Source organism: Siniperca chuatsi, linkage group LG13 (genome assembly GCF_020085105.1).
Source record: "Siniperca chuatsi isolate FFG_IHB_CAS linkage group LG13, ASM2008510v1, whole genome shotgun sequence".
NCBI lineage: Eukaryota > Metazoa > Chordata > Actinopteri > Centrarchiformes > Sinipercidae > Siniperca > Siniperca chuatsi.
In genome coordinates, this window is record NC_058054.1 from 23,752,518 (window position 1) to 23,767,361 (window position 14,844).

Below are 14,844 nucleotides of genomic sequence, written 5' to 3' on the forward strand. Positions count from 1 at the left end.
TAGCATGCTAACATTTGCTAATTAGGACTAAACACAAAGTACAGCTAAGGCGGATGGTGATGTCATTATTTTTGCAGGTATTTCTCATAAACCAAATATTGGGGCCAATAAAAAATTGGACTTGATGATGGCGCTAGAGGAAAAGTCAGGGGATCACCAGAGTCATAAGGCTTCATCCTCTGGGCACCATGGACATCTATACCAAATTCCATGATAATCCATCCAATAGTTGTAATATTTCAGTTTGGACCCAAGTGGTGGACCAACTGACTGAGAGACCAATACAGCCAGCTACTAGCATGGCTAAAAATATAAAAAGCCATATGGCTAAAAGCCTAAATCGATAATCACAGTATACTGTATGTACACCCTGGTGGAAACACTGCTGCTCTACAACAGCCTTTGTTTAAGAAGTGATCTATCGGATTGAAGAGAAGTTACACTGATTCCTCATGCTGAGTATTAACTGAGTAAAGAACCAGGATTAAAACTGATTCAAATGAAGAATCCGCCTGATAGCCCACTGATTCTAAATTGAGTTTAAACACTCAGTATAAATGAAGTGAACCCCCAAATAATGAAGCTGATAGTTTATTAACATATGATATGAGGGGAAACCGCCAGTGGGCTTTTTTTTTTTTTTACTGCAGACATTGTAGGTGTGTCTGTTTCATACTACACCCTATTTCCAAGCAGGTTTTGAGTAGGTACAATAGTGTGTTCACATTGGAAAAGTGACAAAATTAAGAATACTCAAAAAAGTCAGTATGCATACATAAAATGCTTGATTTTTGAAATATGCTGTTTTGGACACTATTTTCCCACAATGCAATGTGCATTGTAAATGGAGGAGCTGGGGTGCCCGGGTGGCCTGGGGGTTTAAGGCGCCTACCATGAATCGTGACACCCTGTTTCGAGTCCAGCTGGGGACCTTTGTTGTGCATCTCTGTCTCCCCTTATTTAGTCATCTCTCTCCTGTTGACTCTAGTCATAGGCATAAAATTCCCAAACAATACTTTTCAAAGGAATGGGAGGAGCTGCTCATAGCTCCACAGAAATTAAAATTATTTGCAGATGGTGGTGAGATAACACCAAGATTTCAAAAATAAAAATAAAAACAACTGGCACTGGCATTTCAATATTGCAGTTTGATTTATTGGTAGAACAAAACGGTAAAGTTTCATATTTAGTTGTATATATCAACTTCAGAAAAGGCATCTCAATAAGTATACACCGTTTACAATTAGTATGTGGCACTGAATTGGGTAATTCAGCAATTACTACTAACACCAACAATGTTTACATTTCAGTGTCCCAGTAAGCCATGACAAACAGTGAGTCAGAATGCACAATACCAGGGCCTGGGGAATTGGTAAACGCAAATGGAATGCAGCCATCAATAATGTTATTAGTTTCACTTGTGCCTTTCCTGCTCTTATGTCAAAATTTATCCTGTGAAAAAGGCCTATTGATATTGAAAATAATACGACTCACCTTCGTAGCTCCATTTGCATTGGTGATTTAGATACTTTTTAAATTAAAGTCCTATGACACCGGGGGTTTTACCATATTTTGTCTTGCAACTTGTACCCAGTATCTGAATTTGATGTGTTTAAGATTACACACTAAGTGCGTGTTAGTTAGTGCACAGATACCGGTTCTCTCTCTCTCCCTCTCTCTCTCTCTCTTTCTGTTTGATTTGGGGGAAGTGCTTAGTCAACCCAAAAGGCTTTAAAAACAACAGGGGTTTACTGGCTGTTTATGTGGGTCACAGGACAGAGAGACAACAGAGGTAAGAGTTTCTTTTTGGGCTCAAATTTGTTTTTATCTTAATAACTATCACTCTTATTTTGAAAAGTAAATAATGAAATATGCTAACCAATTGTATTTGATTTCTTTTGTCTAATACGTTTTTGCGTCAGAGGGGTAGGTTTTTTTCTAAAACTACTCTTAGTTTCAAAATAATTAATTTTAAGGTTTGTTAAAGCACTTTTAGACACTTCATATAATCTGAATTCAGTAGGTAGCCACTGCTTATGGGACACACAAATGCCATTCCTTCATGTTGGCAAAACTGGAGGTGTGACGTCGTTTTCCAGACACTGACGAATTGATTGAGATCAAATTTGCAATTTCAACACTAAACTAAAGTCATTTTAAATCAAATGTATCTGTTTGTACAGACAGTGCAGTGTTTAGATGTCACTGAGGCTGTAAATATTTCTGTCCCAGCCTCTCTTTGTCTTTCTGTCTGTTCGATTGTCCCCAACATTCTTCTCGCTGTTTACCCCATAATAAAATCGTTTTGCAGATTATCTCCACGTGATGAGAGAGACAATGAGGGTTTACTCTTTTAATTATTTGGGGATCGGAGTGACTGGCCATTTGGTTCAGGGCAGAGGAAACCTGCCAAAGATTGAATCTGCTTTTACCCCCAAATCCCTGTTTGTTTAATGCTATGCACGTGGTTACAGTTCATTGATGTTAAAAAGCCTAAACGTAGCACCTGTGTGACACTGTACAAAGTGCCTTTTGATCAAACATGGTTTATTGCACGTCTTTCTCGCCAGGTACATTCAGTCCGGCCAGTCAGGGAGGGACAATGCGCTCTCTCTCGTCGCTGTGGCTGTACGCGGCCCTGCCAGGTCTGCTGTGGGCCTCACATGTCAGTGTGCTGGTGGAGGGGGACAATGACCCCTCCAGGATCTGCAAACCCGCCCCCCACTGGACGATAAAGGGACGTGCACCCATGCAAGAGCTGCTGGGAAATGTGGTTGTGGTGGCGCTACTGAAGGCCAGCTGACACTTCTGTCTCACTCAGGCCTCCAAGTAAGAAAACAGATTTCATGGAACAATGTAGTAGTTTAATAGGCATATAAGTGATATACACCGTGTAACAAATGTCAGAGCGCACAGATAATAATTTAAAACTTTTTTAAATGTTTGTGTTGGAACATTACAAGAGTTGACCTGAATAGTCCTTTTTCACAGCAGATGTTTTGACATGTCACAGTAGGATTAACAGCTGTAAATAATAAAATAAATGAAGGCTGAATTCCATTTAGCTGTTTCAGTTTCAGGGTCCTGGTATTGTGCATGCTGGCTCACTGTCACACTGTCATGCCTTAGAACAGAGCCATCAATAATGTCGTTAGTAACATCAAAACAATCAGTGTTAAGGTTTGTTACATGTAATACATGTTTAGTTGAATGGGTTTGTTTTTGATGAGTTTCATTTTGGTGTTTTATTCTATTTTAAAATTGTTAGTGGAGGTGATTGAAGTTCTTACTAACAATTAGGTTTACAGTACTTGTCTAGCTAACACATGGACATGTAAGTTCTTCAGGAAAAAGAAGAAAAGAGTCTGGAGGGGTCATGAACGTAAAAAAAAAATGTCCAATATAGTGCTGTTTGAAAGATGTTCCAGAGTCAAAAATACAAGAATTAAGACACTTTCTAATATGGCAAAATTGAAAAGGCTATTTGAAAAGGCGTAGATGGCAATTCAACCTGCCAAGGACCAAATCAAAGACTGTAGCAAAATCGTGCTTTTCTCTGTCTTATCTGTCTGTTATATGTGTTATTTTGTTCATGTGCATTCATCCCTTACCCTGATATTTGTGGCAGGCACCTGAATGCAGCATTATTGGCTAAATGCCTCTTATGTGAAACTTGGTGCTGTTGCACATTTAGTGCAAAAATTATGTTATACTGTGAGTCAACGAGTCATCAGTTTGTGGCCCTTTTTTCTGTATGCTGCTTTGCCATTAGCATTCTTAAGTTAGACTGTTGCAATTTAATGTGCAACACATTCAGTCACTTCATCAGACTTTTGCTTACTTCCACACTTACAATTTATGTAATGGATATGATTATCTAATATCGTTTGCATGTTGAATGGTTGAGTGTGGAAATGCCTTTCAAGAGAATTTGACCCATAAAGACCTCACAAGGGCTCAACAGAAAGTTTAAATGACAGATTATCATATTTACATTAAGGTATGACTGTAGAAGGTATAGCTAAAGAATGATATACAGACAAATGAATTACAACATGACAGCTCGTACAACATGATTGGGCAAACCGATTGATCAAATTCATTTTTGTAAAAATGCAAAACATAATAGGTGGGGTGGATGAAAGTGCCTTTAAGAACTTCTTGTGCATTGATTTCAATTGAGTGTTGGTGTCTGTAGTGTCTGGATTAGCAGTGAGGTGAGATTTCACTCTTTCTCTATCTGTCCCTCTGTAGCATTGGAGGCCTGCGTGACAGGCTGAACCGCAGCAACCTGACGGAGGTGTCTTTTATGATAGTAAATGAGCGTGAGGCTCAGTCCAGAGCCATGTACTGGGAGCTGAAGAGACGAGCGCCCCCTGGTGTTCCTGTGTACCAGCAGGCTCCCCTTCAAAATGACGTGTGGGAGGCTCTGGATGGTGACAAAGATGACTTCCTGGTCTATGATAGGTAAGGCAAGCCAACTCGTCAAGACATGTAGATCCAATGCCAAAACCCCAGTAGGTTTCAGCTCTTTGATGATATGAGTGCAAAACATAAAATACATAACATATTTGTACTAGTCCCAGCACCCTTGGCTTTCCAGTTTTTAGGGTCTCATGTAATGACTTTGACTTTGCTCTGTGTTAATAATCACCATTTTCTGGATTATAAAATAGAGGTCATTCTTGTGAAAGATTTCAAAAGCACAACTATGATTTATCTCACTATGTGAGCACATTAATTCTGAGTCACACACAGTAGTAGATACAAAAAAAGAATGTGCTTTGAACATGAATGGTATTTTAAAGCAATCAAATTGCAGTGATTCCCATCTACATTTTGATTCTCTCTCTCTTTCTTCTTTTTCTCCAGGTGTGGCCTGCTCACCTTCCATATAGTGCTGCCTTACAGTTTCCTGCATTACCCCTACGTAGAGGCTGCAGTCAGAGCCACTTATGATAAAAAAATCTGCAATTGCTCTGTGAGTTCATTCCCAAGTGATTTTCAGTGTTTAGTATGAATTACTCACTCACAAAAAAAATGTAAATAAAATGCCATAGCCTATTTGAGTTAAAGCTGCATTAATCAATATTTTTATATTAACAATGGATCAAATGACTATGCGTAATGTGAAAGTGGTCACTCAGTAACAAACCCACAAAGAATTATCACCCAACTCTGCACTTCACAGCATCTGAGTTTTTTATCTTCTTTTAGCTCATTGTTTTGGTTTTCCAGCCTGCAAACTCCGCCCCCAGTCAACCTTGTTTCCAGCACCAGCAGGCAGCTGTTTTCAGTAAAGCTCTGATAAACCCACTGCACACTACCTGCCCAGCACCAAACAGCAGCTAGCAACTAGCTGGTGAATATAACATAGCATTTAGCACCTAAAGAGCCAGATATTTTTCTCAGGAGTTGGCGGAGACCATAACAGATCTAAGAGAATATTGGTCAGAAACACAACTCCAAATTAATGATAATGTTGCGTCTTGTCTGCTGGATGTGTAAATAGGTAGATAATAATATGTCAATGTTGTGTTTTTAGCTTGTTCTGCTGCCTCCAAGTTGCCAAATACATGCAATTAATGCAGCTTTAAACTACAAAATTAGAAACTAATTATAACATGTATAACGTGTTTTATCTTTCCCAGGCTAATTCTACTTTATCAAGTGGCAAGAACAGCACCATGAAGACAATGCAGTTTAATGTCAACCAGACAACTACAATACCCACAATTCAACTGGACACTGATGATCCAGAGGACACAGCTCCTGCGGCGGCTCATCCCCACAGCCATCATCATCCTCATCATCACTTCCACCATCATACCAGTTACCAGAACCAGTCCCAACATCAGCATGATACTAGTCAGAATAAAACTCAGAATCGTCACCACCACCATCCTCAGCATCATCACCCCCATCATCATCATCATCAGTAGCAGCCTGGCAACCACAGTCATCATGGTGGGATGGACATGGATAATTAGGATGCCAGTTTAATTACTGGTGTTTTTACTTGCTTCTTTCTTCTTTAGATAGTTATGATGGGTTTACTTAGTATTTTACTTCTGGTGAAATATTTTTACTTTGATGGCAGAACTGAGGGAAACAGCGATTCACTGAGCAGTTGAATCTGTACGAGCAGTAATCAGATTGTGGTTTCTCTGCTAGCATCTTCACACCTCACCTCACTCCCCTGTGTGGATGAAGTCGTCAGTCCTACTCTGTCCTCTCCCATTAATGAAGTCTGTGGTATAAAACCTGCCTGCAGGAGGCTGTAGATAGATGTGTGTGGAGAGATTGGATGGACTGACGGTTATTTTCACTCAAACAGAGTCAGAGGATGTTGTACACTGCTGCTGAGAAGACCTCAGTCAGATTACTGTCCAGACATTTTCCTTTCTGCCCGTGTCAATCCCGTCTCATGCAGGATCTGGTAGTGATATGCTGTGCTACTATAATAATAACAATAACAACAACAATAATAATAATAACAATAATAATTTTATTTATATAGCACTTTTTAAAACACACAGTTACAAAGTGTTTCACATATAGAATAAAATACACACATACAAATACAAGTATACATACATACAACCATACATACACATACATATGCATGATACTACATTACTATGTACATACAACAAGAGTTTCAAGTGCTGTCCTTTATTCATTTGAATGTGTACAAGCATTTTGGGAAGTGGTGTAATAAATTAGATTAGTATACTAATCCAATTAAATCTTTAGATATTATGAATCACACCAGCAAACGTACATTTCTCTATTTAATCAATTTTGCATATTTGCTGTAGATTTGAAACTTTACTTCCGATTAATTACCTGAATGTAGAGTTCACTTTTTGCTTGTTGTTCTCCATTAAAAAGAAAATACATTTGATGTCTCTTAGTGTTAATATAGGCAGTAACTCTTTCTGTGACTTGTGTAGTACCTGTACAATTCATGTAATTGGAGATTGTTAAACAAAACTGCAGCTTACAGTCCAATGCGTATCTAATGGCCTCTATCACACTGTCATAATACATTATCGACTTGGACATAATTGACAATCAGTTGGACTATACATTCATATTCATAACCCACAGAAAAGGCAACTTGACAGCTGGGCTTGACTGGGTAAACTAACTGGTGTAGGTTTAAATGTAATGGCTAGTGGTCTTTATTACCTATTAAACAACATTCTTGGCAGTTGTACAGCCTGACATGTAGTGTAGCCTACAATTCAACATATTTTTAAGTTAAGATATTTATGTGCACGTTCTAAGCAGCAATGCCGCACATAAATTGTCAGCAAAGGAAACGTAGGAGAAAGAATACTAAGTTAAAGAATCTAGATAAATCCTATTTGTCAGCAGTTGGTGGCGGTAAAAAGCCGCATTTGGCTCCAATCCCCCAATAAAACGCAAAAAAAAGAGCCTTCAGTAACTAATCTAGCTAGCCTTGGCATGCTAGTAACCAGCCTCGGAAGCTAATGACCAGCCGAGCCACTAGCCTATCCAGTGTGTTGCTAGGCGTACCAGACCTTCGTCTCCATGGTAACAATAATAAAAACGTGGTTAACGTTATGAAACGGTCGCAGTTTGGTTAGGTTTAAGCACCAAAACTACTTGGTTATGTTTAAGAAACGATCATAGTTTGGGTTAAAAAAAATAAGTAAGTAACGTTAGTAAATCACGTGAAGTACGCTAAGTTACGTTAAAGTGTGTATCTATCCATCCATCTACCTTCCCACCCACCGACGCCGTCCTTCTCCTCCTTACGCGGATGTTGTCGCTCTTTATGCTACCTCACCTGACTTCCTCCTTTGCTCCCTTCATAATTACTACGGCCACTAGAGGTCGCCACCTAACAATAAACGCAAATAAAAACGTTAATAAGTTACTTGCACAGACGACCTATATGGCTTTATTTTTGGGGAGGACATGCTCATTTGTAAACCTTGCTTACTTTATCTATTATACAAAACCAAAAAAAACACCAATCCACGTGCATCTGGGTCCCGGGGTTAAAGATTAGATCCACAATTTGATTTAGTTTGTCAGAGCAGAAGCGGGGAGCAGCCCAGAGCCATGGAGAGATGCTTTGGCAAGGTTGTATTGTATGCAGTCATGCCAATAAAGCCACTTGAATTGAAACTGAACGGAGTTGACGCAACTCTCTGTCTACTTGGCTCCGTAGCGACGGAGGTTAGGCAACAGTAACTAGGACTAAATCCTATGAAGCGTCATTTTGGTCAAGGCAGCCTCCACTTCCAAAAACACCGTCAAACTAGCCCCCACCTTATTTTGCGGTACGTGCATATAGCAGGCATTACGGTAGGGGTGTGTAAGAACTGATTTCAAAATAAAAGCACCGTTCTACTAAACGTGATTACACATTCATTCAGTCAGTCAGTCAATAATGAATGAATGAAAAAAAATTAAAAGATAATAAATATGAAATAATAAATACATTAATATAAAAAAATAATATCTACCGCCTGCAAACTGTATTTCCCACTAAATTAAGGCTTTAAAAATCAAGGCTTTTTCATTACAATTGTGTGAATGATTAGTCAGACTTAATAATGATAATAAGCAAGGAATCTCTGTACGTATATATCCTTTTGATCTTCTTGACAATCTTTCATCTGATCGACTTCACAATTAGTCAGCCGTATTGCTGAGGAACCACAGGAAGTGGGTGCAGTGCAGTGTTGAATTTGGTGCAATTTGGCCAGGTGCTGGCGCTAAAACAACACAGTTTACGTTTTGGCTTGTAATTTATGAACCGTAAGTCGCAGATACAAATTTTTTTTTTGTTAGATTCTGTTGGTCCAGGAATCTACCCATACAAGCTGCTATTTGCTATTTGCTCGATTTTCCACCATTATGAATTTTGTCCAAATCTGTTTTTTCACTACTTCTCCTATATATTTTGAGCAATCATTACCAGATTTGGTACAGAACATCTCTGGACTAAGCCGGGAAAAGTTACTGGATTTTTTGATATTCCATTTATATATTTTGCTATAGCTGGCCCTCAAAGTTTGCTCAAATGCTCTAGGCAGGGCTTATATTACAGAACATGTCATAGCTCCTGAATGCTTTGTGCTATTGCAACCACATTTGGTGGACATGTGTAGATGACCATGACAGATGACCTGACTAACCATGACAAAGTTGGTGCCATTTGGCCAATAGGTGGCGCTGTAGTAGCATCATCTAACTATAAAGGAAGGAATCTCTGTCTGTATGTATGTCTGTGTGTATGACTGTCCTTTGCGTATCACTGTCACTCTTGTCACTCTGACAATAGCAGGACACTGATGTTTAATTTCAAACTTAAAGCCCTCTAAAATGTCACGTGAGCTACATTCCGTCTAAATTCAGAATTATATTCAAAAAAACTACCTGTTTCCACAGAGTGATTCCACTTCAGACTGGACATAAATATATAAATAAAATATATAATATATATATAAAATTGGACCAAGTAAGAAAAACAAACGTAACATGCAGCAGGCTAAAATTGTAGTTGTGTTTTGACAATGACAAACAATACAAAACTAACTGATCCAATCCATTCCGACAGGACACTTGGTCCACACCCAACACATAGCTCAGCATCCAATGCCACTCAATGTTAACTATGTAGTTGTATGTTGTACACAAGGGGTTGGGGAGCAATGAATGACCTCAAGTGCAGGAATCCAGTGTGCCTTAGTATTCAATACAAATGGTGGTAATACTGATCACAAATTATTTCCACAGCAGTGCAGTATAGGGTGTGGCACAATCAATTCAAAGCTTGGAAATGGGCAAAAACTATGGAAATATGAGCAAAAATGGCTAACAGCAACAGATTTGTTGAGTCTGATACCTGGTTTTCACAGCTCCCTTCTTTCCACTTGCTTCCTCCACTGGCAGGAGGTAGACCAGCAGTAGCAGTGAGGCCATGTCACTATCCCAACCTGAGAAAAAGGGGGCAGAGCACCTGCTTTCAGCATGAAATACACCAGACAAAAGCCCTTGATACATCAATATTAAAAATATTATTTGACTACACAACCATTTGCCATGGTCAATAAATTAAATAAGCCAAAATTAGGAAAGGTGGCCAGATACACACCAGGTTAATGTCAATCATTTACCTGGGACCTCGTTATCCTCATCGGGGTTCTCCTCTGCAGACTGGATGAGGTGGTCAAGCAGAGCACTGTAAGCACTGTGTTGCATTGCTCAGGATTGTGGATCAACTTTTGTCTGTGCTGGAAGGTTGCTCTCATTTTCAAGAAGATCTAGCTTTTACGCTCTTTAATGATTAATTGTTGTGTAAAATAGCTAGTGTACCTGTAGATAACATCACTAACGTTACATAATCCATGATTATATTGGTAATGTTGCAATTTACCAAATTATGGCCAAAGTGCAAAGTTTCCATTATGTAATATGTTTGTAGGGAAAGCTGTGATTTTCAAAGCCTTAATTTAGTCTGAAATACAGTTTGCAGGCGGGAGATTTAAAAAAAAATTAATATTCATTTAATTTTTTATCTAATATTTATTATCTTTTCATTTAGTATTTTTTTGTTCATTCATTCTTTATTGACTGACTGAATTAATGTAAAATCACGTTCAGTAGAAGGGTGCTTTTATTTTGAAATCAGTTCTTGAACACTCCTACCGTAATGCATGGTATATGCACGTACCGCAAAAAAACAAACAAACTTGGGGGCTAGTTTGACGGTGTTTTTGGAAGTGGAGGCTGGTTTGACCGCAGTGAAGCACTGAGATTATTTTCTGCTGCTCCAGATAAAAAAGAAACTCGGCGTTCAGAGGAAGGATTTCAGTCAAAACAAGAAAGCGATCGACTGCGAGGACAAACACGGATAACCATTGGCATTGCTTTAGCTTTTCCTTGTTGGAGAGGCTGAAAGTAGAGAAGGGACTGAGGGCAGACACCGATGTCAAGTTAACGTTACTGCTCTTGGATTGTACAGGTTGGTAAAATATTTGGATGTTGCTATTACATTTACTCCACCTGAATAATGGATTATTGTCTTGGAACTGTGGAAATTTCTCTGTATTCGAGCTCACTGTAGGTATAAATCATAAGCATGCGTCCACAGTGTTTGTGTAATTACCATAGACTGTACTCTCACTGCCAGAAGGGAGGAGACAAAAGTTCCGCACTCCAACTTGAAGTAATTAAAAATGATGTTATCTTATTACCATAAGAACCACTGAAATAGTTTTTTATAGTTACAATCACGTGTCTACATCGTAGAAAAGGTTTCAGCCGTAGTCATCTGAACAATGTTTTCAAATTCATTCTCAATGAGAATGACAAAAGAATTCTCACATTGAGAATGACTTCCGGATGGGAGCCGAAACGTCTTGATTCTGAAAACAGTGTCCAGAGGACTACGACTGAAACCTTTTCTACGATGGGACACTCCTGGACGAATGAGGGACTACACCGTCTTGTTAATCACGTGTATTCTGAATAACACTGGAACTCTGACAGATGGTATATAGCTGGCAGGTACTTGACTTGCTACTCTAGAAAAAAGGAGCACACTGCCTTATGTCATGCTGGACACACACACACACACACACACACACACACACACACACACACACACACACACACACACACACGCACGCACGCACACACACGCACGCATGCACATAGGGAGAACAGGTGGATTACCTCAGTGCTGCTAAACACATGGCTGAGATGCAGCATGCTTTGACTGAGGAGAGCTGAGGAGGAACAATCATTAATAGCCACCATCAGAATGAAGGTGAGGTCATTTTCTCAGCTGTCCTGTCCCCCAAAAAAGAGTACTTCACATGAAATATTTAAGTATACCTCGATTCTTTCAGTTATGAACAGTTAACCATAATTAATACAACTGTCTAAACAGCAGATTGAATGAACAGTATATCAGCTTTGTATACTGTGATTTTTTTTTATTGCAGATTACTGAGGTGGCTGAGGTTTTTATAACTGTGATGATTGTGGCCATGATGCTGCTACAATTCCCAATAATTAATGTGTTTCTTGTCTTGAAAATATTTTTCTTTAGATTTCCATTTGGCAACACTGTAGGTCTTAAATGTACTCGATAAACCTCAGCAGGTTATAGAAGCCTGGCCCTGTCAGGGATTTTCCTCTTAAATCCCAGTAAGGAGGCTACAGGAGGACGTACTGTAGCTCTGTCCCCGCAGCCTGCTGCTTCTGCCAGTACAATAATTAGTGCACTTACATTCAGTGGTGGAATGTTAAACAAAACACTTGAATAGAAACATATTTATTGATGCTTCCCCTTTTAAAAGACTATGTATATTTGATATTGCTCACTGCTCACTGTGGATTTAGGGTATAAAGTAAAGATTTATGCCACAAAGTGGTGGACAAACTGTGTTCAGGTGGACTTTGAAATCAGGAGAGCAAGTGGAATGCGAGTGGACTTTAACATAGCACTGAGATCGGGTCATTGTGTGCTGGGAAGCAGTCAAATAAATGCTGAGAGAGCATTATCAATTCCTAGAAACTGAGACCTTGATGAAGAGGCACAGATGATCTACCTTATGCAGTATTTTCCCCCAGTGCAACCCTCACCCCCCTCCCTGACCAAAAAAAAAAAAAAAGTCCTGTAAAATTTTATTATTATTAATTAATTTAACTGTTCAAATTTTGTACATTTTATCTCCCTAAATGCTGTTTCAAAGCCTCTTCCACCATGTCTGCATTTAATTTTGGTGGAGAAATACTAGATTTTTTTTAATCAAATTTAATTCAAATTCAAAGATATTTAGTCCAGAAATATTAAAAGTAGCCTTTGAAACACATCAAGTGTAGTTTATGTGTAATTTTACAATGTAAAACTACTCCTTTGGTCATTAAACCCCCCCAAGACAATATCGAGGAGATGCCCTCTGTGACCTCCAGACTGTTTCCCAAAGCGTCAGGAGAAAGGCTGACTCTGTGTTTGGAGACAGAGCACCCTACTGAAGTTCAGTGCAGGAGAAGTGCACCTGTTTCTCTTATTATGAGACTGTGTTGGAGTTTCTACATTTATGAACCAATACCAAAACTAAAACTCAGCTGATTAATGGACTGACACCACAAGGGGGAGCTCGAGTCCTGACAAAAGAGACCAAAACACGTGCAACTCAGCTCTATCTGAAATATACTGTAAACAAAGATGAAGGAGGAGTAACTGACCTGTTATGTGCAGAGTTTTCATCTGCAAACACTAGATGGCAGCACTGCCACATGTTAATCATGGAATCTATGGAGACTCATCACCCTGTCGTCCACATTAGGCAGCCATTCATCAAGAGGATTATTAGTTATTATCCATTATCATGAGATACGTTAGGATTAGTGAACATAATCCTTGAATTATAATCCAGATTATCTCTAGGTGGTTTAATAAAATTTGCAGTGGTGTGTTCTTCTTTACGTAAAACCTTTGAAAGGAGGGTGTCATTTATGAACGTGAAATAAAGAAAGCTGCAAAAAGTCAGTTGTTGTAAAATAATACTTTTCTCTGATTATACCAAATGCAGAATAGACTTTTTACATCCCATTATAAATAGTTGTAATTTGTTCTGTGATATATTTTCAGTATCACTTATCCCAGAAGAATTTTTTTGCACTTAATTACTGGCCCTGATGAAGGCTGCAAGGCTGCATGTTTCAGTACAGTACAAAACAACACAATACAACTTTATTGTAGTGGTAAAACATCTTTGACTACACCTTTGCAGAATACAACATTAAGTCATAGAAGATTATAAATAGAAATAATGTAGAACAACATACAAATGCTATCGCTATGTAAATTTGCTATAAAAAATATATAAAAAGGAGCATGTAAATAAAAATTAAAGTAAAATAAAATAATAATAAAACTAGCATTTCATGTTTGCACTGGGAATGAAAGACCTCTTGTAAATATTCTCTCTTGTTTGTTCCCTTTTTTGGCCTTCAAAGAGTGTAGTGCCTTTCTTTTTCTGTATCAGCCTTTTTTTTTTAGTTGTACCTCTTCCAAATATTGTTTTGAAGATGCTGTTTTGGTTCAGTTTTGTACTCACTAGCTAATGAAAGCTTCTCCTGCTCATGTGTTTCCATCTCAGGGTTATCGGGCTCTCACTATGTGGCAGAAATTGAAATTATTTTACCAAGGGATTCTGGAAAATGGAGGTGAGTCTTTATTTTCACTTTATCAATGTAATTGCTTACGTATTTCAATGATACATTGTTAGATATTTGTGTCAGATGTAAGCGCAGTCTTGGTCTATGCTTTTCTCTCGCTTTTTCTCTGTCTAGACAAGAGGACAGACAATTGGCTGCTGGTCTACTCTCCTGTGCCAATCAGCTGTATCTTTCTGTGCTACCTGGTCATTATTTGGGTGGGGCCAAAGCTGATGGCAAAAAGGCAGCCAGTCAACCTTAAAACCGTCCTGATAGTTTACAACTTTGCCATGGTCTGCCTGTCTGCATACATGTTCTATGAGGTACACCTGTACTGTATGTGGGAACTTTTGTAAGGGAAGTACGTAGATGGGAAGCTGGATGCTGTAGCAGCTGAAAAGAGGTCATTGTAGGATAACGTAGAGCAAGGGTAGGGTTGTCTACTGTTTGCATGTCAGCAACCTCCAAACAGTTCTTGACAGGTGATGCAGAATGAAAGGAACAACTGGATCCTGAAAACCTAAATCATCCAAGCTGGTATGGGAGTTTGAGAAGCTGTAATATATGGAACAAAAACAGGTGCAAAAATATGTCATGTCTCCAGAGTTCAAATGTTGACATTTTTCT

At 38.8% G+C, this 14,844-nt stretch overlaps 2 protein-coding genes across 6 annotated transcripts in view; both read left to right on the forward strand.

Annotated features, from left to right (window-relative positions):
- Positions 1-1,641: 1,641 nt before the first annotated feature.
- On the forward strand, positions 1,642-6,907 carry selenop2 (selenoprotein P2). Its single transcript, XM_044218831.1, has 5 exons — positions 1,642-1,792; positions 2,571-2,829; positions 4,255-4,467; positions 4,873-4,981; positions 5,652-6,907. The coding sequence occupies exons 1-5, from the start codon at positions 1,762-1,764 to the stop codon at positions 5,940-5,942; spliced, it is 903 nt and encodes a 300-aa protein (XP_044074766.1). The 5' UTR covers positions 1,642-1,761; the 3' UTR covers positions 5,943-6,907.
- Positions 6,908-10,708: 3,801 nt separating this feature from the next.
- Positions 10,709-14,844, forward strand: part of elovl8a (ELOVL fatty acid elongase 8a) — a 31,208-nt gene continuing 27,072 nt past the window's right edge. For 2 of the 5 annotated variants that reach the window (XR_006380356.1, XM_044218693.1), the window contains exons 1-3: positions 11,671-11,815; positions 14,160-14,226; positions 14,353-14,540. Coding sequence is in view for 4 of the 5 variants with exons in the window: in XM_044218693.1 (XP_044074628.1) it covers positions 11,810-11,815; positions 14,160-14,226; positions 14,353-14,540 (261 nt within the window). In the remaining variant the exon portion in view is untranslated. Of the gene's footprint in view, positions 11,009-11,664; positions 11,816-14,159; positions 14,227-14,352; positions 14,541-14,844 lie in introns of those variants that run through there. The other 3 variants (XM_044218692.1, XM_044218690.1, XM_044218691.1) reach the window with 3 other exon arrangements.